This window comes from Vipera berus, assembly GCF_964194415.1.
Source record: "Vipera berus genome assembly, chromosome: 1".
NCBI classification, from domain to species: Eukaryota; Metazoa; Chordata; class Lepidosauria; order Squamata; family Viperidae; genus Vipera; species Vipera berus.
The window spans coordinates 348,233,371-348,257,628 of record NC_138202.1 but is presented as its reverse complement, the minus strand read 5'-3'; the positions used below and the strand labels follow the sequence as shown (position 1 = coordinate 348,257,628).

Here is a 24,258-nt window from a genome sequence, read left to right as displayed (position 1 = left end):
ACCTCATTCTCTGTCATCCCCTTCTTCTCTTGCCCTCAATCTTTCCCAGCATTAGGCTCTTCTCCAGTGAGTCCTTCCTTCTTCTCATGAGGTGGCCAAAGGATTTAAGTTTTAGCTTTAGGATCTGGCCTTCTAAAGAGCAGTCAGGGTTGATCTCCTCTAGGACTGACCGGTTTGATCGCCTTGCAGTCCAAGGGACTCGCAGGAGTCTTCTCCAGCACCATAGTTCAAAGGCCTCATTTCTTTGGCGCTCAGCCTCAGATGGTGGTTGCCACCGCACAAAATCCCACATCTCCTTTAATGAATATTGTACGTGCAAAATGTTAATAAATATTGTATGTGCAAAATGCAAAATGAAAATAAAAAAGGAAAAGGGGCTTTAATCATGGGACTGCAATCACCCGGTTGAGTTTTTAAATTCATCCCCCTCCTCCCTTCCCTCCCCCCCACAGATGCCTCCAACTGGAACAGTGTTGTGAGACAAAGCTTCAAAGCTGGAAAGACTATTTTTATGAACAGAGTTTGATAAAGGGTGTCATTCAAGCTGAGGCTACAGAAACAGTGTTGATGGTATGCAGAGGTGGGAAAGATGCAGCAAGGAAAAGATCCTTAAATATGTTCCCATATCATGCTATACTAGGTTAAACTGGGTTCAGCATGGTGTGAAAACCAGTGGTACTTGCAAAGAGAACCAAAAAAATAAAATAAAGGCAAGATGACTGCACAACTTTCCTATCCCAGCCCCACCCCTTTGATTTGATATGCATCATAAAAAACCATGATGTTGCAGCCATCACCTTGCCTGGTTTGATGTCCCCCCTGTGTATCATCAGGTACAAAGAATCAGAGCACAAATAGTTCAACACTCCTGAATTCCTGAACCTCGGGTGCTTGGCAACCAGGCCATATTTACAGTTGTTTGCAGCATCCCATAATCATGTGACTGTTTTTTAAAACTGTTTTGCCAAATAAAAACAGCAGTTACTTCCTAGTTTTCAGCAAAACCAATACCCATAACAAGCCATTGGTTCACTTAACAATTTTGGCATTTCTTTAAGAGTCACCACAAAAAAGATAGTAAAATTGTAAAATAGGTGGTTTTACAACCATCACAATATATGGCCCTAATGCGCAAGTTCCATTAAGTCAAGGATTACTTGTATTTATTTAATCTATATGCTGAATATACACTGAGGCAGCCTGGGATGGAAGAAGTTGAGCATAGCAACAAAGATGGTTAGGGGGCTGGAGGCTAAAACATATGAAGAATAGTTACAGGAACTGGGCATGGTTAGTCTAGTGAAGAGAAGGACCAGGGGAGACATGACAGCAATATTTGAGGGGCTGCCACAGAGAGGAGGAGGTCAACCTATTTTCCAAAGCACCTGAAGGCCACACAAGGAATAACGGATGGAAACTGATCAAGGAGAGATTCAACCTAGAAATAAAGTAAAATTTTCTGACAGTGAAAACAATCAATTAATGGAACAATTTGCCTTCAGAAGTTGTGGGAGCTTCATCACTGGAAGCTTTCAAGAAGAGACTGGACTGTCATTTGTCAGAAATGGTGTAAGGTCTCCTGCTTGGCCAGGGGGTTGAACTAGATGACCTATAAGGACCTTTCCAACTCTGTTATTCTGTTATTTTTTTAAAAAAATGATGGAAGAAGAAACATCGATATTCTGTGTTATGCTGATGACACTACTCTGGTAGCTGAGGATACAAATGATCTGCAAACTCTAATAATGAAAGTTGAGGAACACAGCAAAAAGCGTGACTGTGATTAAATATAAGGAACACCAAATTTATAACAACAGAGACAGCAACTAGAACTCATAATGAAGATCCTGAAATGATGGATAGGCTTTGCTCTGGGAGGAATCTGCTATCATCACTAAAGGAACCTGCAGTGAAAAAACAGGCTGTAAACTAGTACTTTAGTTGTGAAGGCCTTGAAAGATATTCAGATGCCACAACAGATATATACTTCTTGAGATTACAATATATACTGTAGGTAAGGCAATAAATGAATGGATTGTAAAGCAATCAATCAATCCAGTGTTATTATTCAAGGCCCAAATGGCCAGGCTCAATTTATCACATTTGGGAATCATAATGTAAAACCCCAATTTTCTTGAGAGGTCACTAATGCTAGGAAAGTTAGAACACAGAACATAGAATAATAAGAGTGGGAAGGGACCTTGGAATTCTATACCATTTCAGACAAATGGCTGTCCAGTGTCTTTTTAAAAGCCTCTAATGATGGAGTATCCAGAACTTCTGGAGGCAAGCAGTCCCACTGGTTTATTGTTCTCACTGTCAGGAAATTTCTCCATAGTTCCTTCTCTCCTTGGTTAATTTCCATCCATTTTTTTCTCATTTTGCCTTTTGGTGCTTTGGAAAATGGTTTGACCCCTCCTTGTCTTTGTAGGAGCCCCTCAAATATTGAAAGACTGCTATCATCTCTCCCCTAGTCCTTCTTTTGACTAGACAATTCCTGTAACTGTCCTTCATATGTTTTAGCCTCCAGGCCCTTAATCATTCTTGCAGCTCTTCTTTGCACTCTTTCCAGAATCTCATTATCTTTTTTAAACTGTGGTGACCAGAACTGGATGCAGTATTCCAAGTGTAGTCTTACTAAGACTTTGTAAAGTGGTACTAGAACTTCATATCATCTTGATTCTATCCCTCGGTTAATGCAGCTTAGGATAGTGTTGGCTTTTTTTGGCTGATGCCACACACTAGAGCCCAGGATTCTGCTTTTAAGGCAGGGGACAGGGATACATATAGAGAGGCCAGGGCAAATCTCAGAAGAGGCATTAGGATGGCAAAACAACAACATAAACATAAGGTGGAGAATCACTTAGTAGATAACAGCCCAAAGCAAGTATGGCAGGGATTGCAGCACCTAACCAACCATAAGGGCAACTTGAGGAACACGGTTAATACCGATGTCTTGTTGGAAGAGGAGCTGAGTATCTTCTTCGCTCGCTACGAGGTGAAAAGACCAGACCCCATAGCCTCTGCTAGCCAGCCTCCTAATTCTCAGCCACTCACCCTATATGACCATCAAGTGAAAGCTGTATTGAAGACTGTGAATCCCAGCAAAGCTGCAGGCCCAGATGGGGTGCTGGATATAGTGGTAAAGAATTGTGCCAATCAATTAGCAGGGGTCCTGACAAGGATCTTTAACATCTCCTTGCAAAAGGCCTGTGTACCATCATGCTTGAAAGCAGCTACCATTGTCCCAGTCCTGAAGAAAACAGCAACTGATTGCCTAAATGACTACAGACCTATTGCATTAACGTCTGTAGTGATGAAATGCTTTGAAAGACTGGCCCTCCAACATCTTAGGACATGCCTCCCACCGGACTTCGACAAACATCAGTTTGCTTATGAAGGGAATAGGTTGACAGACAATGCCATAGCTACTGCTCTATATTCTGTAGCAAGCCATCTGGAGAAATCTGGAAGCTATGTCAGGATGCTTTTCACTGACTATAGTTCAGCTTTCAACACTATTCTGCCGATCGCCCTTATTGAAAAGGTAACTGACTTTAATTTTCCCCCATCTATCTGTGATTGGATTAAAGACTTTCTGAGGGACCGGCTACAAACAGTGAGGGTTGGGTCTGTTTCATCCACCCCCCTGAAGCTTTGCACTGGCTCGCCACAGGGCTGCGTGCTTAGCCCCTACCTGTATTCACTGATGATAAGTTCACAGATGATACCACCATAGTGGGTCTTATTACAGGTGGAGATGAAACAGTGTACAGGGGGGAGGTAAAAAAAAAAACTATCTTTATGGTATCTAGAGAACAACTTGCACCTGAACCTTGGTGGAGCAGTGGGCTAATGCCTCCTTAAGTAACACCAGCTGCCTGCAATTAGTGCAGGTTCAAGTCCCACCAGGCTCAAGGTTGACTCAGCCTTCCATCCTTCCGAGGTAGGTAAAATGAGGACCCAGATTGTTGGGGGCAATAAGCTGACTTTGTAATAATGCCACTGGGGGGGGGGCAAAAGCCCTAACAAGCAGGCATATACATAGAATGAAGGCTATTGCTAAGCACATTGGTTTGTGCTTAAATTGTAAGCCGCCCTGAGTCTTCGGAGAAGGGCGGGATATAAATGGGATTAAAATAAAAAAAATAATAAAAAAAACATCGGCAAGACAAAGGAGATGCTGCTAGACTTCCAGAGGAAAAGAGAGGAACCTGCCCCACTTTACATTGGGGGGGGTTGTGTGGAGAGACTCTCCTCCTTTAAATTCCTGGGAGTCTACCTCTGTGAAGATCTTACCTGGAAAGTCAGTACAACCCAGGTGGCCAGAAAGGACCAACAGAGACTCCACTTCCTCATGTTCTTGAGGAAGAACAGGACAGAACAATGGTTAATGACCTTCTTTTACCAGTCTACTATAGAGAGCGTCCTCTCACACTGTATTGTGGTTTGGTATGCTGGCTTGACAGCCGCGGATAGGAAGATATTACAGAGGGTGGTGAGCACAGCACAAAACATTGTGAGCTGTGTCCCCTGACACCACTGGATGACATCGCCAGGGCCCGCTGCCTTGGAAAAGTGAGGAAAATTCTCAGGGACAACTAACACCCTGGTCGGTACCTCTTTACTCTCCTACCATCAGGTAGGAGATATAGAAGTATAGCCAGCTGCACCAACAGGCTGAAGAACAGCTTCTATCCATGGGTTGTCAGGCTCCTGAACGGGAAATAACTCCATGTATGATAGACTTGCGAGGCCGGCGTGTTGTGCAATTAGCTCACACGGTGTAACAAGATGGTGGGTTTGTTGTCACTGTGAGTTGTGGGGGGGGCATGAAGGGAGGTTCAGCCAATCTCATTGTATACATGTTGTACTTTGATAATAAAGGTTTATTCACTATTGGCTCATATTTAAGTTAGAATGAAAGAGAAGAAGAGAAGAACCAGGCGCAAGATGGATGAACCCAAACGCATCTACAATGGCTGCACTGTTAGGAGACCTTAAGGGCCACTTTGGAGAGACTCATCATGCCAGAGAAGGTCTGTCTCTCTAGTCACCAAGGATCTACACTGACCTGTTGATGCAAAATCAGTACATCCATCTGGCTTTAATCCTTTGGTTCGCATTTTGGACACATCACATTGTGAACCTCAGAGACTGAGCAGCACATGTGAACAAGGCAAGAGGGTTTGATTTTAAAAAATGGACACACACACACACACCCCAGCAGGCTGTGAATTCTACATAGTTGGAATCATTACCAGGCATTCACACAGGGCAGAGTTGAGATGCATCTCTGAAAGGGATAAAATAAAGTGTAGAGGGAGAATTTAAGACAGATAAATATCACCGCATGTCAACAACAGGCCAATTACACCAACACAATTGTGTGCCACACTACCCACCTAGAACAATCAAGTTTCAAAGACCCATTTGCTTCAAACATCTGCCTCCAAAGCAGATCTGCACCTGCGATAAGCAGGGCCTATGATGAAATGATTACTTTTTCAAGTTAGTCAATTATGCCCTTTCCTAGAAAATCTCACTGTATTCCTTCCCTCCTACAGTCCATGACTCACTTTCCCCATAGTCTCTTCATATACCATGATTCCTAATCACGCATAGTTTTCAGCTTTGGAGTCTCCGACAGGCATTGTTTCACATGTTTCTCATTGTATTATCTCTTGCAAACCTTCAGATTCCCCCAGTCTTTATACACAATTGATACCATTTCAGCAGCAGTATCAATGGTACTCATAGTATGAACACTTGAAATGGGAAGAATGAGATCCGCTGTTAACATCAGCACTGATCCAAACAATGAGATGTGTTTGTGCATTAATCTCATCTTTGGGGAGATGATCTACACATTGGGGGGGGAAAAAAGACCAGAATGAAAGCCACTCAAGACTCAGCTTGAATGGGAAGAGAGGCTGCCAGTGTCATTTAAAAACATATATGAGGTTACACAAAAGTTATTCCTGTCCACGTTTGAAGAAAAGAAATTGTGATTCAAGGCCTATGTTGTTATGCTAAGATGAAATATACAGATGCTTGGAGCAAAGCACCTCTCTTGATCAATCAGCTACACTAAACTCAATTGATAAAGCTGTTTGACATCCTTGGATATGTTGTTGAGGCTGGGGCTCTCCAAGGACCTCTCAACCTGCTTTTCTGAGACCCAGTAGACTCTTTCTGAAGGATCATTTGCCCCATTTCACTTTGAGAAAAGCTTCTGCATTTCCGTAAACCACACTGAGAAACTACTGATGCTCCATCTGCAACTAATGACCTCTGGGGTGCTCATGCCTTTGTGCCCATTGCTGTAGATACCAACATGGGTTTTCCAAAAATGCACTAGATTGGGAAGCCACAAAGCAGATGTGAATCTCTTCACTTACTTTACTAAGACTTTTGTTAGGCCTATGGTGATAGCCTACATAGTTGGGTTGAAAATATATAAACTATGATGTTGTGTCTTTAAGATGTTAATTGGCTGATGGATGTGTAAGTGTTCTCATAGCCATAAGAGGGAGCTAGGAACGTAGCTTTTCTGAACTCTCTGCTCTCGCTGTTTTTCACTGTTAGTTACTCTGATACTGCTATTGTTGGTTTACTACTGTGTTAAACCTGAACAACTGTGTTTTTGACCTCTGGACCGGTAAGAAGACTTTGTATTTGGATTACTGCTTGGACTGTTACTATTGTATATGACCTGGACTGCTTACTTTTGACCGTGCTTTGTTTTTCAACCACAAAGTAAAATATTTTTCTGTTTATCACAACTCAGTGTCTCTTGTGGTTACTGTGTGACTATTACTGCTCTCAGTACCCTTCATTGTCTGTGCAACTTCTTGTTAGCTCAAGGAGACCTCTGCACAATTACTGACAACTTTCCAATACTTATATCCAGTTCCTATGCCAGCTGTCAGCCCCCCTCCCCAAAGCAGGAGACCGGGCCTCTTTGAGTAATGTTTTCAGTAAGTAGGAAATTCTTTGATTAATGATACTAGTTGTTTGACATAACAAGCAAGTTCTTCATGGGAAATGTGGAGTCTGATAAGAACTGGTTCAAACCTTCTAAAGACAAGGACTGCACATAGATTTGAATTCTACTAACTTGCAAAGTTATTGTGCCTCATTATAATGTAAATGCCACACCTACTGAATATGAGGATGAACATTAATAAGATCACACTAAAAGTATTACGGATGTTATGAAATGTTACATGATGCATATAATGTTACTGAGTGTGCATGCTCTATCACAGATGAGTCAGATGATACTAAACAATAAAAGAGCTCATTCTAAACCCAGCATGTCTGACTATATATAAAGTGATTCTCTGGCTTTCTAAGTTGCTTCCAACTTCTTCTAGCCTACCATTCGATTCCAATTTGAATCCAAGCAGAACATACTTGGCTAAAAGACAGTGGTGGGAATCAGCCAGTTCGCACCAGCTTGGTAGAACTGGTAGCTAAATTTTGTTCAGTTCAGAGAACCAGCTGAACCCATGCTGCTTCTGGAAGTCTGTTCTAGGCCTTAGAAGCCTGGAGGAAGTCTCCCAGGCCTAGAATGGCCCACTGAAAGTGTGTGGATGTCACTTCTGGAAGTTCATTCTAGGCCTCAGAGACCCAGGCCTGCATCCATGCAGAGAACTGGATGTTCAGGTATTTGAATCCCACCACTCCTAAAGGATCTTGCAGACATTTATGGCTAACAGCCCCCAAAACCCAGGAAAGACATGTGGAGTTATTTCTGAGCTGTTTCCTCCATTGTTCCATACCTTTAGACAGAATCTTGCCAAACCAAAGCAACTATTAGCATAACTATAGATGTACTCTGGGAATTGCTGGGGAGGAGCCAAACATTTAGGTTAAAAACCCCTCTTTCTCCAGACCAAACTGTCTATGATTTGCTGCCTCTTTGCTCTCTGGAATGCCTGGGAATCCAGACTTCATTCACCACACCAGGAAACTCTAGGCAAGTAACAAGAAGATAAATATACCATAGCAAAAACAAAGAAAAACAGTGAAACACAGACTGCAAGAAGGCACCAAGGTCAGCTAAGGACCTTGTGAGCCGCTAAGCTTGTGAGCCGCCCTGAGTCTTCAGAGAAGGGCGGGATATAAATGGAATTAAAATAAATAAATAAATAAAATAAATAAATTGGTGCACTCAGTCCAGCAGGCTTTAATTTCTTTTTGATTTCTAAGTAGGGACATATTTCTAGGAGGATAGTCTTCCAAGTGGAAAGTAGTGGCTGAAGCTCAGAAGGTCTGTTGCATAGCATACATTATGATCTCACAAGGATGGAAGACTCTTGTTAGATCTTCTCTGGATGCCTACATCAGATGGACAGATTGTCCCCAGGGGGTTCCTGAGCCCAACATTTTGGAATTTTAAACTAGGGGTTGACTGATATTAATGTTTTCCCAAACCAGAGGGAGGAGGAGGAGGAGGAGGAGGAAGAAGAAGAAGAAGAAGAAGAAGAAGAAGAAGAAGAAGAAGAAGAAGAAGAAGAAGAAGAAGAAGAAGAATTACTTCATATTCTTTTACCTGCTCATAATCAATATTACAATCATCATCACCACCACTATATTAACATGGTCACAAGGTGCATTGATCTTTGTGCACTAACTAGAAGATTCGGCATGGGTCCAAGTCTATTATTGGGAAAACACTCAGTATAAGCAGAAACCTAAGACCAAATCAAAATTGCATTTCAAACCAATGATTTTGCATGTAGCCATTGTTGCTGGAAAAAATGAGATTAAAAAATATATATGGCATCGAACAGTGGTAAGGGCAATCAGCTATTCTCCTGTATCTCTCTTCTAAAAATGTGCTGGTCATCAAGGCTTTTCAGATCACATGAAGTAGCTCTATCACGGAAACTAATTTGCTTTTAAGAGACCTGGATCAGGAGGCAGACAACTCTGTCCTTAAACACTGGCCCACCTTATCCCAATATTTATTTATTTTTATTTATTTTATTACATTTATATCAAATAGTAGAACTGCTCCTCCTCTCTGGTGGAAAATCTGACTTACTTAGTTGGACGATAATCTGGTATGGTGCGGTCCAATGATATTTTCTCACTGAGATAGGAATTGTAGCCATATTTTTCGTGGGGTCCCTTGGCTTTTTCTTCCTCCTCTGGAGAAAGAGTGGCAGGCAAGCCACCTTTGCCACGACCACCGTAGCCTTCAATAAGCCCCAAGGATTTTGACAGACCTAGTAGAAAAACAAAGCAAAGAAGAGACAAACAAGAGAGTCAGTCTTGAAAGGAGACATTGGAAGCTATAATATACATCTTCCCTTGAAACAGATTAACAGCTGTAGAAAATCACCATCAGGGTATCATGGCTGTATTGCTAGTCTATACAAAAAGGAAGGAAAGGGATACTAGTTTATCCATCTTTTAAATGAACAAATAGAATATCAAACATAGAATAATAGAGTTGGATGGGACCTCGGAGGTCTTCTAATCTATAACCCCTGCTCAGGCATGAGACCCTATGCCTTTCCAGATAAATGCCTGTCCAATCTCTTCCTGAAAACCTCCAGGGACGGAGCACCCACAACTTCTGGAGATAAGCTGTTCTGCTGATTAATTGTTCTGTCAGGAAATTTCTCCTTAGTTCTAGGTTGATCTCTCTTTAATGATCTTTCACCTGTTATTTCATTTTCTGCCTTCAGATGCTGACCAGCTAATGTATGCTCTTTATTTCTTAGCTCGAGTCCTCCTGATCTTACCAAGTGTTGTTTATTGCCACTGAAAAGATCCTCTACAAACAACCTCGGGAAAAGAAAGGTGTCTCTTAGCTTTGCTTCTAAGACAAGTCTACTTGGAAATTATAAGAACTGAACAAGGGACTTTTTCTATGCATTATTAAACTATATTCCTGCACAGTGATATTCAGAGGACATTGAAAGTCTAAGGCTAACATAACATCTCAAGATGGCACAGTGGAAAGGATTTATTATATGAATCATTAATAAGCCTAATTCCTCCGTTCGAGCTTGGGTCTGAGTCACAGGTAATCTGAATTTTATTTAGCCTCTGAATCATAGCCAGTTGAATTTCCCATTACACCCTTCCATTTGAATCACAGTAAGGCAAATTCCATCTAGGCCGACTCACAAATAAGTCAAATTCCCACCTAAACTCTCCATCATTAGCAGGCCAAATTCCCCATTCCCATCTAGCTTCTCAATCATGAGCCTGCCAGATCCTGCTCCCCTGCCAACAGCGGGCCAATTGACTTTTTATTCTAAAAAAAAAAAAAGTAGGTAGCTGCCAAGTAAATATCCATTTTCTCAATCTGAACGATGAATAAGCTAAACTGAATGCCCATTTAAAGGCCAATTTCGGCCTCCATTAAAGCACACACAGACACACGTATATTCAGACACAATGCTAGTCTCAGACCTTCTGGAAATAAAATGAATTTTCCTTTCACCTCTTAAAAGCAAATCTAAAAGAGTGAATGCTCCCATCCAGAAGAGTGGAAAAAAATCCTTAACCCAAGCATGTCAGGAAAAGAGAGACAAAGTAATATTTTATGGCATGCTTCACTGTGCATTATAGAGAGCTGTAGCACCTGACATTTTTACATTTATTTTTAGGAGAGATTCACACCTCTTTCATCGTCAGGAACTACTGAGCTCTCTGATGGATGATTTTTATTCCTAGCCATGATATTTATTTTCCCACCTTTATGGTTCAAGAGATTCAGCCCCCTCTAGGCAGTTCTTTTGTGTGATGCTTTATTTGAATAGATGGTGACCAAGAAACAAAAGAGCTTGACAAGCAAAACAGCTTAATTTGATGAGCCCTGGGTTCCATGTTGCCAAACCCCATTTCCAAAGCTTCTCTTCTCCATTTAGATATGGATTGGAAACCATTCTACCATCATCCAGGGAGTCAGGCAAGATTTGCTAATGATGCTCATACAGAAAAACAAGGGGAATTCTAAATAAAAGACAACTTGGAGAGATAAAATGTTAACAGATGGAGAGAATTAAACTTTAATAATTTAGTATCACAGGTCCTACTGAAAGAAGTCAAGGATACAGTGTCCTGGAGGAACCAAATGAAGAAAAGATTTATCCAAGAAATGAGCTGAGCATGGTCTATTGTAAAAAAAAAATCTATCTACTTAAACATCCACAGTTCCTTAGGAGGCATTATCTCTTTTTCTTCTAAAAGCAATAGCACTTAGACATATATACCAATCCATAGTGCTTCATAGCACTCTCTGAGCATTTTACAATATCAGCATATCACCCCTTATAATCTGGGTCCTCATTTTATCAACCTCAAAAGGATGGAAGGCTGATTCAACCTTGAGCCAGTCAAAATTGAACTCCTAGCAGTGGGCAGAGTTAGCCTGCCATGCTGCATTCTAACCACTGTGCCCCTACCGCTCTCTGATTCTAGCCCAAAGGGTGCTTATGTTTGGGAAAATCATAGCTGAGAAGGGAAAAGATAACTCCCCATTTTGTGTCCATTAAGAGTTCGAACATAATCCCTTCCAATCTCCTGTGTTCAAGAAAGTAACTGCAATTTAGCTGCAGGTACAACAGTTAAGACCATGTGTAGTTTGTCTATATGAGAAGCCAGGAGATTTTATTTGGACTCAGTACCAAAGATCCAGTATCATTTTTTTTACCAGAATAATCCATCAGATGTTTGTAGAAGTTCTCAAAAAGGACTGTTTCTAGTCCTCTAGCCTTTTTATGTTTTTAGCAACTGATCTTAGGAGGTGTCTTCCCACTAATAAAGCAGGAAGTATATATCTGACATACTGACAAAACTGATAGGCTATTATCTCTGAATGTTAATACTGTTGGCCATCACTGTATCTCGGGCAGTAAATTCCATAGTTCAACAGTATTAAGTCCTCCTCTTCGTATCTTTTATTTCTCACCTAACATCTTCTTTGGATGACCCCAATTCTTCCATTATGAAAAGCAGTGTTATCAAAATGTACATTAGCACAACTAGCATCTTGCTGCTTACGTTCCCTAGCAACTAATATTCAAAGGTATATTACATTGAATATTAGAGGAAATACTACTGCCATCCTAGCTAGTAATCATTTATACTCCACCTACTGCATGACGTTCTAAGTTTTGCAATGCAATATTCTGCATAAAGCTTGTACAAATATGAGCACTTAAAGTGGGAAAGTGCACAAACAATAGCATATTCATAAAACAATAATAAGAACGATGTTATAACTGAAAATATTGTTTGCAAAAAAAAATATACAGGAAAAGAGTGCTCAAAGTCTTTTTTAAAAGTATCTTTGGGAAAAGATTTCTGTAGATCTATCCAAATGTTCATGCACATTCCGTTCCCAAGGGTCATTAATGAAGAAATAACAGAGAATATGAAGGAAGGGAGGGGAAGTGGGAAGGAGGGAGGGAGGAAGAGAGGAAGAGAGGAAGAGAGGAAGGAAGGAAGGAAGGAAGGAAGGAAGGAAGGAAGGAAGGAAGGAAGGAAGGAAGGAAGGAAGGAAGGAAGGAAAAAAAAGATAATTGCAAAGAATGTAGATGACTTCCCTCCAGAAGTTGAGGGTGCTCCAACACTGGACATTTTTAAGAAGAGACTGGACAACCATTTATCTGAAATTTTATAGGGTTTCCTGCTTGAGTAGGGGGTTGGACTAGAAGACCTCCAAGAAGGTTCCTTCCAACTCTTGTTATTCTGTTACAAACAAAACAAGGAATGGTTAAGTTTAATAATTAAAAAAAATCTTCTGGAAGTGAGTAAAAAAGGATGAAAAGATGGTTCCAGCAGAGTGGATGAAATTAAAAATGGGAATGATAATGATATTTTGACGATTAGAATGGAAATGAATGCCATAAATGTTAATGTTTAAAAAAAATACGAAATAGAAGTCACAGATGCAGTGAGAATGGAAGGAACACCATGTAGATATTGAAACTGGGGAAATATTAAAATATAAATGTGGTTTCATATGGAGACTGTACAACTTGCTTATAAAATGGGTACAAAAAGAGCATCTTTGTTAGACAAATGAAGAACGCCACTATTTTCTCCCCATGCAAAGAGGAAGATTAAAAAGTTGAATATGATTTTTTTTAAAAAAGGTTTAGGTTGCTTAGTAGTGCACCTGGGAAGGTGTTTGACACAATTGTGATTGAAACAGTATCAAAGTGACAATGAACAAAATTTGGGAAATAAAGCTTTATGCTAGGCAGGGTGTGGGTGGACCATGTTTTTTTCCTCTTCAGTTGGTTACTGGGAAATGTATGAATCCGAGAAACAATTTATTGTTCATCTTTGATATAAAGGAACCAGAAAATAAAGCAAATAGGTATGAATCATGAGGTGTTTTACATGAAAATTGATGTATCTGATGAAAATAGTACAATGTAAGAAATCCTGTAGGAAAATAAGGAAATTCTTAGTCAATGGTTACACTTTGGGCAGGGAATAACAGAATAACAGAGTTGGAAGGGACCTTGGAGGTCTTCTAGTCCAACCCCCTGCTCAAGCAGGAGATCTTATACCATTCCAGACAAGTGGCGTTCCAGTATCTTCTTAAAAACCTCCAGTGATGGGGAAAGCTAAGGAAGTGTAATATTCCCTTAGAAAGCCAGTTGGTGTAGTGGTTAAAGGTATTAGAATAGAAGCTAGAAGACTATAAATTCCAATCCAACTTTAACACAGAGACCTTAGTTAAGTGACTTTGGACCAGTCACTCTCAGGACAGATGCAATTTAATTTAATTTAATTTATTAATATTTCTATACCGCCCTTCTCCCGAAGGACTCAGGGCGGTGAACAGGGCAAGAATAAAAAAACACAGAATTACAAAAGTTAAAAAATGATTAAATACATGCCCACTAAAAACAATTAATACATAGTAAAACCCCAATAAAATACAATAAAAACCCCACCAATCCCCCATCAGGCCAGGCCGGCTTGTTCGAACAAGTATGTTTTTAGATCGCGGCGAAAGGAGCGAAGATCGGGCGCCGTCCGGAGCTCCACCGGTAGCTGATTCCATAGCTCCGGGGCGCCCACAGAGAAGGATCTCCCCCTGGGGGCCACCAATCGACATTCTCTGACCGGTGGCACCCCGAGGAGGCCCTCTCTGTGGGAACGCACAGGGCGGAGGGAAGTTGATGCCGGCAGCAGGTGTTCCCTAAGGTACTCCGGACCCCTGCCATGTAGGGCTTTAAACACCATTACTAGTACCTTGAATCTCAATGCCAAAACACTTCCAAAAACATTGCCAAGAAAATTATACAGTTGCCAGGAGTCAAGGCTGAAGTACTGCCCACCAAACCTTTAGATATTTAATGCACTTATAGTAAATACATAAGGTATTGTTACATGTGTGATAAAACAAGAAGAAGTCAGGGTTTTTTTTAAAAAAAAATGTATAGTTACTCAATGGATATGGACTGAACCCAAAGAGATGGATTAAGTATGCTTAAGTAGTTTGATCTTATAGATTGTAGCAGTAAAAGGCACCCTCCACAGAGATGAAGGCTGCATTCACTAGCTATGAGATTTCCCCCTCCCCATACAGAGATCAGCCCCTCCATACAAGTCATAATCATAATAGTAAAGTTGGAAGGGACCTTGGAGGTCATCTAGTCCAACCCCCTGCTCAGGCAGGAAACCCTATACCATTTCAGACAAATGGCTGTCCAGTCTCTACTTAAAAACTTCCAGTGTTGGAGCATTCACCGCTTCTGGAGGCAGGTTGTTCCACTGGTTAATTGTTCTAACTGTCAGGAAGTTTCTCCTTAGTTCTAGGTTGCTTCTCTCCTTGATTAGTTTCCATCTGTTGCTTCTTGTCCTGCCTTCGGGCACTTTGGAGAGTAGATTGACTCCCTCTTCTTTGGGGCAGCCCCTGAGATATTGGAACACTGCTATCATGTCACCCCTAGTCCTTCTCTTCTTTAAACTAGACATACCCAATTCCAGCAGCCATTCCTTATGTGTTTTAGCCTCCAGACCTCTAGTGAAGTGACTAATGTAGATCTGGGCATTTCATAGCCCATGGACCACATCCAGCCCTTTGGCTGTCCCTGTCCAGCCCACTGCATTGGCAGTATTGGCATTGGGGACAGGATGTTGGTAGTGGGCTGGTACTGGGAGGGTGGTGGGGCATCAGCAGCATCATTGGGGGGGGGGTAGCAAGCAGTGGCAGCCCTCCACAACAGTCCTAGTTGGCCTCTTGGGAAAATTAATTGCCCACCACTGAATAATGTGTCCTTGTAAGAAAACATTCACAGCAAGCCAAATTGACCCTGAGCAGCAACAAGGAGAAGAATCAGTAATCCAAATTGTTTATATTTTACTGGCCATATGTCAAAACATTATAGCTAGCATGCTACCTAGTAGGCAAGGATAAATAGCAAGAAGGTCACCCAGATGGATTTATATGAAACTGTCCAATGTCATGCTGTAATGCATACTGTGTCTACCTTCTCTTTGTCTTGGCTGTGCAATGTAATGGGCCAAAGATATATAATAGTACTTATAGCAATAGCACTTTTTTTTTAATCCCATTTATATCCCGCCCTTCTCCGAAGACTCAGGGCGGCTTACAATTTAAAGCACAAATCAATGTGCTTAGCAATAGCCTTCATTCTATGTATATGCCTGCTTATTATTAGGGCTTTCGGGCCTCCCCAAGCAGCATTATTACAAAGTCAGCTTATTGCCCCCAACAATCTGGGTCCTCATTTTACCTACCTCGGAAGGATGGAAGGCTGAGTCAACCTTGAGCCTGGTGGGACGCGAACCTGCACTAATTGCAGGCAGCTGGTGTTACTTAAGGAGGCATTAGCCCACTGCTCCACCAAGGCTCTTATATATGCTTATATATAGACTTATATATGCTTCATAGTGCTTTACAGCACTCTCTAAGCAGTTTATAGAGTCAGCATATTGCCCCCAATGGGTCCTCATTTTAGTGACATCAAAAGAATGGAAGGTTGAGTCAACCTTGAGTTGGTCAGGTTCGAACTGCTGGCAGTCAGCAGAATTAGCCTGCAATACCTCATTCTAACCACTGCTCCACCAGGGCTCCTATCAGCTGTGGTTCTGCTTTTGCTCAGGGCTGCCCAACAAGCTGCTACTGCTTTGCTGGAAACTCAAAGTACGCTATAATTGTTTGCATGCTTAATACATTGTATCTTCAAAGTGATTTGGTTGCTTTAGGGTTTGACCACAACAAAAGAAACAATAAATAAGAGTCAAACTGCAAAATTAGTTTATGAAGGAAGAGTTAATGTGTCCAGAGGAACTTGAAAATTAAGAAAACTATAGTTGATTAGATTCTGAGTAGAATCTGCCAAAGAGTTGGAAAAAATGACAGAACAAAAAGATAGTGCATGAAGCAATGAATGGATTGAAGTAAACAAGGATGTTTTACAAGGATAAAAAGGTATGAAGAAGTATAATGGAGAGTGATGGACAACATTTGTAAGCTGGGGTCATTATATTTGTTTCCTTTTTCCTTATCTCATGCCTTCAATGTATTTGGCTTATTGTTTCTTACATTTTAATGCATTTGGTATAACATTCTTTGCCCCAAAAAAGAATAGCATGATGAGAATGTATGTATGTATGTATGTATGTATGTATGTATGTATGTATGTATTTACGTATGTATGTATGTAAAATTGTTTGCTTGTAGAGAACTTAGGAAATTTGATGAAGGTCAGAATTTAGCCCTAAGATCTCTGGTTGCCTACTCCATTCTATGAATTATTGTGTGCGAGTTGGGAGGCCATATAAATGTAATAAATAAATTAAATAAATCAGTATTTGGGCCCATTCATCCATTGCCCTCCTTTATCTCTGTAACATTTCTCCATAGCCTACTTTATAATTGTTCAAAATGAAGCCATCTACTAACTTTTGGGATCTGTGCTCTAAATTCAATAAATTATGCTAAATGAATAATCACATTTTAGAAGAAACAGCTGTAGTGCATCACATGTGATGCAGTGTTGTGCATCACAATTCGATTCAAAGGTAGCATATAATAGTGGTTCTGTTTAAAGAGAGGCCACCCCCACTCTTTCCCCTGCCCCCCATTATCTCCATGTCACCTAAAGCGATTGTCATAAAAATGAAAGCTATCTCGTGCACCATGTGACAACTCCGCTTGATGTATTTCCATTCTTTGCAGCCCATCTTCGTTCTTTGCAGGTCTCCTTCCTCACTCACCGCTAGCACAGCTTGTCAGAAAAGATTTGCCGAGTCTGCAAAGTAAGGGTAGTACATTTAACTGCCCAACTTTAAGTTTGACTGAAAGAAAAAAGAGCAGACTTGAAACCAACTGACAAGTTGTCTTTGCGCAACCAGCCTTGAGCAGGAGAACTGAGGATTAAGGCTGGCCTCAAGGAAAATATCTAAAGCATCAGTAACATCACTCACTCAGGTGAGAAGTCATGTGAACTCTTTTCCTTTCGCTTCCTGGAATGATCTGAAAAGCTAGGGAGGCTTTTAAGAATGTTTTGAAACCCCTTCAGCACACCGAAGGAAATAAGGCGAAGGTTGATGGCTTGATAATAGACACTATCTTCCACCAAAATAAAAGGAAAGAGTTTTTGCAAAGAGAAGAGGCAAATCAACCACACAGAACAGACTTTGCTAAAAACAGCCCAGTTGGAAGTGCTGTTTTGGTTGAGTTACTTATTAGAAGCATTTTGGGGGGGGGGGGTTAAAATTCTTCAGAAGCGGATCGCCATTAATAATTTCTTCCTAGAACGGAGATGGAATGATGGGCCAAAGTCACCTACCTGGCACTTTTCTTTTTTTTTTAGCATTCTTCAGATATAAAGGTAAAGGTAAAGGTTCCCCCGCACATGTGTGCTAGTCGTTTCTGACTCTAGGGGCCGGTGCTCATCTCCGTTTCAAAGCCGAAGAGCCAGCGCTTGTCCAAGGATGACTCCGTGGTCATGTGGCCGGCATGACTAGATGCCAAAGGCACAAGGAATACTGTTACCTTCCCACCGTAGTGGTCCCTATTTTTCTACTTGCATTTTTATGTGCTTTCGAACTGCTAGGTTGGCAGAAGCTGGGACGAGTAACAGGCGCTCACTCTGCTACGCGGCACTCGGGATTTGACCCGCCAAACTGCCGACCTTCTGATCGACAAGCTCAGCGTCCTAACCCACTGAGCCACCGCGTCCCTCTTCAGATATGGTTTACCATTAGTAATTTCTTCCTAGAGTTGAGACATAATAATAGCCCAAAGTCACCTACCTGGCTTTATACCTAAAGCAGGGCCAGAACTCACAACCTTGCCACTTATAGTCCAGCACCTTGATCACTAAACCAAACTCATAGACAACTTTTTTGTTTTGTTCCTCCAGTCAGTGTTGATTGCTAATAACTGCCTAGACAACTCACTGAAGTTTTTTTTGGAAGTTTCAGAAGTGGTTTGCCATTACCTCTTTTCCTAGGGCTGAGAGAGAGAGAGAGAGAGACTTGCCCAGGGGAGGAATTCTGGGAGTTGAAGTCCACGAGTCATAAAAGAGCCAAGGTTGCCTACCTCTGGACTAGCCCAAAGTCATCCAGCTGGCTTCATGCCCAAGGCAGCTCTAGAACTCCCCTTCTCCCAGCTTCTGGCTCACTGCACCAAACTGTCTCTTGGGATACTAATACACTACATAAAGTATTTCTATGACAAATTAATAGAAAATAAAGAAGTGAACATTTTGGATTCAAAGGCAAAAAAGGTGCTTCGCATATAGTTGTTCCTGTGGAGCATATGTGGGTGTTTTGTGGCCAGAAACTCAATAAAGCTGCAATGTCTTTTCCTGAGCTCATGTCAAATAACCTCAGAAATGATATACCTGCTTTAATGAGTTGCCAACAAGTGTGAACTTTACGAGTGCTCTGAAACACCTTTTTCCCTTTAAATACAAAATTCTGCCCAAACCTAAGAGAAAACATTTGGGAGGAATAAAGAATCATAGCATAGGAGTACCTAGCCTTGGTGAATTGTTATTCTTTTGCTAGAATAAAATATTTCATTTTGGCTTTGCCTGTAAATCTGTCCGTTTCCACCCCAATTTTTCAGAAACAAAGCAGCAAGTAAAATTTTTGGGAAACAAAATGGTGTTTTTTCCCCAGAAGAAAAAAAATAGGAGCCATCTACAACATACATTACAAAAACTTTTAACAGCCACTATGTAGGATAAACATACCAAGATTAAGCCAACAATGTCTATGGAAATTCTTAATCATCCAGGTCATAGTTGTCCCAAAGATGCTTTTTCACAAGGCAACTGGACATTCTTCTTTTTTTTCTTTGAAGATGTTTTGCTTCTCATCCAAGAAGCTTCTTCAGCTCTGCATGGATGGTGGAGAATGGAAGGATTTATAGTCCTTGCAGACAGCTGGTCATTTGCACTCTTTTAGAGAGTCATAGAGGGCACCTGGAGGTTATCTGTGTTGTCAGGATCACCTGAGTAGTGGAGCCTTCTTGGAACTGTTGAAAGGACTCTGTTGTAGACTGCTGACAAGATTCAGGCCAAGATAGGACAAGATTCAGCAGTCCATCTGCATTTAAAAGACAAATACCACTCTTTCGAAGACTCTGCATTTTGGACAGAGAGGATCACTGGTTTGAAAGAGAGGCCATCTCTGTCAAAATTGAACAGAAGGGAAGGGATATGACATCTATCTCCATTCTACAACACAGTGAATGCAAATTACCAGCTGTCTGCAAGGAGTATAAATCCTTCCATTCCCACCATCCAGTCAGAGCTGAAGAAGCTTCTTGGATGAGAAGCAAAATGTCTTCAAAGAAAAAAACAAGAAAGTCCAATTGTCTCATGAAAAAGCATCTGTGGGACAATAATCAAGAAGTAAAAAAAAAAACAATTGAGAAATTACCAATGCAGACAAACCAGGCAACCTTGGCTCTTTTATGACTCGTGGACTTCAACTCCCAGAATTCCTGAGCCAGTGTATAAAAATAAGACCAAATTCTACTCCCTTCTAGCACTGATGATGTTCCCTAGTCAGGTAATGAAACAAGAAAGCCAAGGGCCCCACAAAATACTTCTTTTTCTGTTTATGCTGCCAGTTTTTATGTATTGAGTTTTCACGTCTCCATCCTGCCACTGATTCGTAGAAAATGCTCTCTTTAGTAATGTTGACCAACATCTATTTTAACCTGCTGAGACATCCTTCAGCCTCTTTTATCCTGCAGTGCACATTAAGATGCACCCATCCTTGAACCCCTTAAGCTAAGACTGTTTGCAGAGGAGCTTAAGCAAAAAGTACTCTCACTTTCCAGCCTGCACGTTAGCTCATAAAATGCTGATCAAGTCAGCTCAGCTATAAAATGTGGATCAAATCAAGTCTTCAGGCATCTACCCATCACTTGTAGGTGAACTGTGGATGAACTGTGGCGAAATGGGAAGCTGGGAGGATGTGTTTATTTCAACAAGAGCTAATTGCAAATATCTGAAAAACTGCTGGAAGTGAAAAGGGGATTTTGAAAAAAGCAAATGTATATTTTCCAACAGCTGAATTGCCACCAGTGAAATGTAAATTAAAAAGAAACCATCTATCTTGCCTTACTATCTCAGGCTAAGCAAAAAAGAAGGCTTCTAACTTGGTGAGTTTTAAAACTGCAATATCAAAAGTCTAGATTTGTATTTCCCAGTTCTTTTTAAAAGCCAGGAGTTCTCTTGAAAGCGAACAATCAAGATTTGGTTTCAAACATTTCGGCCATTTGTCTGAAATGGTATAGGGTTTCCTGCCTGAGCAGGAGGTTGGATTAGATGACCTCCAAGGTCCCTTCCAACTACATCATCATCATCATCATCATCATTATCATTATTATTATTATTATTATTATTATTATTATTATTATTATTATTATTATTATTATTATTATTATTATTATTACTGTTGTTGTTGTTGTTGTTGTTGTTAAGGTAGGAACAGTTTCTTTCCAAAAGCTTTTTAGCAGCAAGGCTTGAAAAGTTCTTTGCAAATATATAGCTCATTAAATGCAGACGCAAAGAGCTTTGGGAGAACAGAGCACGTATTGCTTACCCCCATCATGAAAAGTGCACAAGATAAGCTTTGGAAAGAAGCATTTAAATTTTGTTCTGTCAGTGCACTGACCTAAGGAAGCTATTGCAAAGGGAAATGGAATAGTGCATTGAGTCGGATGAATGTCAGCACCTAGTTGAAGGCATTTGAGAATCAGCAAAAGGTGAAGCGAGAGCATTCATAGGAAGGACCAGAGACAAAATTGGATTCTGAGCATCTGCGTCAAGTATTACACTTTGGGTCAAGTAAGGTTAATGTTGTGCTGAACTATTCATTTGCATTTTACCCCCCTTTTCCTTTTGCCAGTTTCACGGAAAAGAATGTTTGTTTGTTTTTTTAAAAAGAAGAGAATTCTGTTGAAATTTTCAGGACTGCAGTGGGTTGTTCTTGCCTTTCTTGAAGTACAAAGTGACCAGAGATTTCATAATATGCAAATATGCTCTTTTTTTTTAATCCCCTGTACATAAACCCTCTCTCCAGCCTTTCTGGTTTCCCACAAATCCATTCAATACAAAGAAAACCAGACCAAAGGGGAAATTTCTTCCCATCAGACTTCAGAAATTTTTGGAGAGGTTCTGGAGACATTGGTCACCTTTTCTACAATAAACGTGGGGCAGAATTTTTAGAAGACTATGTATCACAAACGAAGGCAAATATACGTGTCCCAAGATAATGCTGCAGGATCCAATCTGTCTCGGTCACCGGGACCAGATGTTTCATCTTCCAAGCTTTTAGACTTGTGCTGGAGCCCATCTTCAGAGAACTTCTCTCTCACCAGGGTAGATACATTCTGGAGAGAGAGAACTTCCCTGAGGATGGGCTCCAGAACGAGTCTGAAAGCTCAGAAGACTAAACCTCCGGTCCCGGTGACTTACTCAGACTGGATCCTGCAAGACTATGTGTGTCCATTCAATCCTAAGGGAACAGATTGAGGGAGACATTTTTCCCATTGAACTTTTCAGGTTGGAAAGTATACGCAACTAGGGAGGAATGGAATGTGAGTGTGACCTTGGGAGACAGGAGTTAGAGCCAAAGACTGGACAACAGTATACAAAATGTCAAGGTAATAATTTAACAGCTAACCAGCTTATGTAATGTGAGATGTATGATGTAATGATGGGAATGACTCAGTAGGGTCTATGTCCCTTTAAGAGCCTTTGTATAAAAGGGAAGGCTCTGCTGCTGTGTTCTTTCTCTTCTGTTTCCGGCTGTGGTGTGTTGGATCCTACTGTATTAGCACGTCTATGTATATTGTTCCTGGTGTATGATATTGTAGATAGTGTAATATAAACTACCACTTAATATAGACCACTGTTTACTGAGTTTACTCCTGGGTTATCTCAGCGCAATAAGACTATGCATGCTCTGACATAAAAGATATATTGGCTCACAGAAGAAGGGAAGGTGCGGGAAACATCTCAAAAGGGACTCTCCCAGTTTTCTGGAGAGTAAAAGGAAAGGATGGGAGAAATATGTTCAGCCTCACATCATTCTGTTAAAGTAACCTTACAATATAGGCCAGACCTGTCAAACTCGCGACGTCACATGACGTCGTGTAACGTATCAGAGCTTTTTCTCCATTGCTAGCAATGGGATGGGCACGGTTTCCTGGTGACGTGTCCAGCCCATGGGCCGGCAGTTTGACACCCCTGATATAGGCAGTCTTCATCTTGCAACTGTTGGCTTAGTGACTGTTTGAAGTTATAATGAATGAACCTTTATTGTCAAAGTACAACCATGTATACATTGAGATTAGCTGAGCCTCCCTTTGCGCTCCCACCCCCCAACTCACAGTGACAACAAACCTCCATCTTATTACACCATGTGAACTAATTGACACACAAAAAAGTGACTTATGACCATTTTTCACACTTATGAAAGCATCCCCATAGTCACATGATCAAAATTCAGGTGCTTGGCAAATGACTCATATTTATGATGGTTACAGTGTCCTGGGGTCATGTGATAATCTTTTGCACACTTCTAAAAAGCAAAGACAATGGGGAAGCCAGATTCACTTAACAACCTGTTGCTAACTTAACAACTGCAGTGATTCACTTAACAACTGTGGCAAGAAAGGTCATAAAATGGGGCAAACCTCACTTAATAACTGTCTCACTTAGCCACAGAAATTTTGGGTTCAATTGTGGTCACAAGTCAAGGATTACCTGTAAAGTAAGAGCTAGTACCCGTGATTGCACTTCTTTTTTTTATTGAAAAGTTTTACAGTACATTTTTGAATACAAAACCCCACCCCTTCCCCTCCCCTCTCCCCAAACCTCCCCAACTCTCCCCTCCCCTCCCCCCTCCCCGACTTCCCAGTGATTGCACTTCTTGACTGGACTACCTCACAGGGCTAACACAGGAAGAGTACATAATGATGGGAAGATATTTCTGAGTAATACATAAATACCATCAAAACATTATCTCTAAATTCACAGAAGTTCATAAACATCAATTCAAATGAAATTCTCAGGCATTTTGAATTAAATGGAAAACAGAATTTTCATTTGTGGGAAAAACAATCTGCAGAAACTGTAAGGCAGATTTCATCAGCATACAAAGCAGGATCATTGATGAGATCAACTTTCTCAGAACAGGAAGTACAAACAGCCAGAGAGGCTGTGGTAGGCTTACTCTTTGGAGGCGAGAGAGCCATATTTAAATACCCACAACAGAATATACAACTGAAAAGTGGAAGATTGGGAAGCTATAGCACTTTCAACCAACTTGTAACAAGCAAGAAAGCTAAAAACATCTGCCAAAAAAATCTATTGGATGAGGTAGGAAAACAGAATTCCTGTTTTCTAGGAAAACTCCAGAGAAATTGAAGAGCTACCTATGGACACTGACAAGATAATTTGTCAGGCCCCAAAATGAAGATAGACACATGGTAAATCTTCCAAGTAGACTTATTTATTGTTCCATACCTATAGACAGAATCTTGCCAAACTCAAGCACACAACTTCCCATATTAAGCCTATACTTTGGGAATTATTAGGGTGGGGCTGTCTTCATCCTCTTTCGCACAAATTATCTGAACTGAATTGTTACTCCTCTGGAATGCAGCCCCTCCCTCCTGGGAATCTACCTCCTTACTACTACATTCCATCACATAATATACAGAACAGAGACTTTAATATGCTTCTGATCTTGAAAGCGCTCTACATC

At 40.9% G+C, this 24,258-nt stretch overlaps 1 protein-coding gene across 1 annotated transcript in view; it reads right to left on the bottom strand.

Moving 5' to 3' along the window:
• Positions 1-24,258, bottom strand: part of GALNT17 (polypeptide N-acetylgalactosaminyltransferase 17) — a gene marked incomplete at its 5' end in the record, with an annotated part of 307,617 nt that overhangs the window by 184,801 nt on the left and 98,558 nt on the right. Inside the window, one exon of the mRNA XM_081333857.1 lies at positions 9,056-9,239. Within this exon, the coding sequence (XP_081189983.1) occupies positions 9,056-9,239 (184 nt within the window). The remainder of the gene's footprint in view (positions 1-9,055; positions 9,240-24,258) is intronic.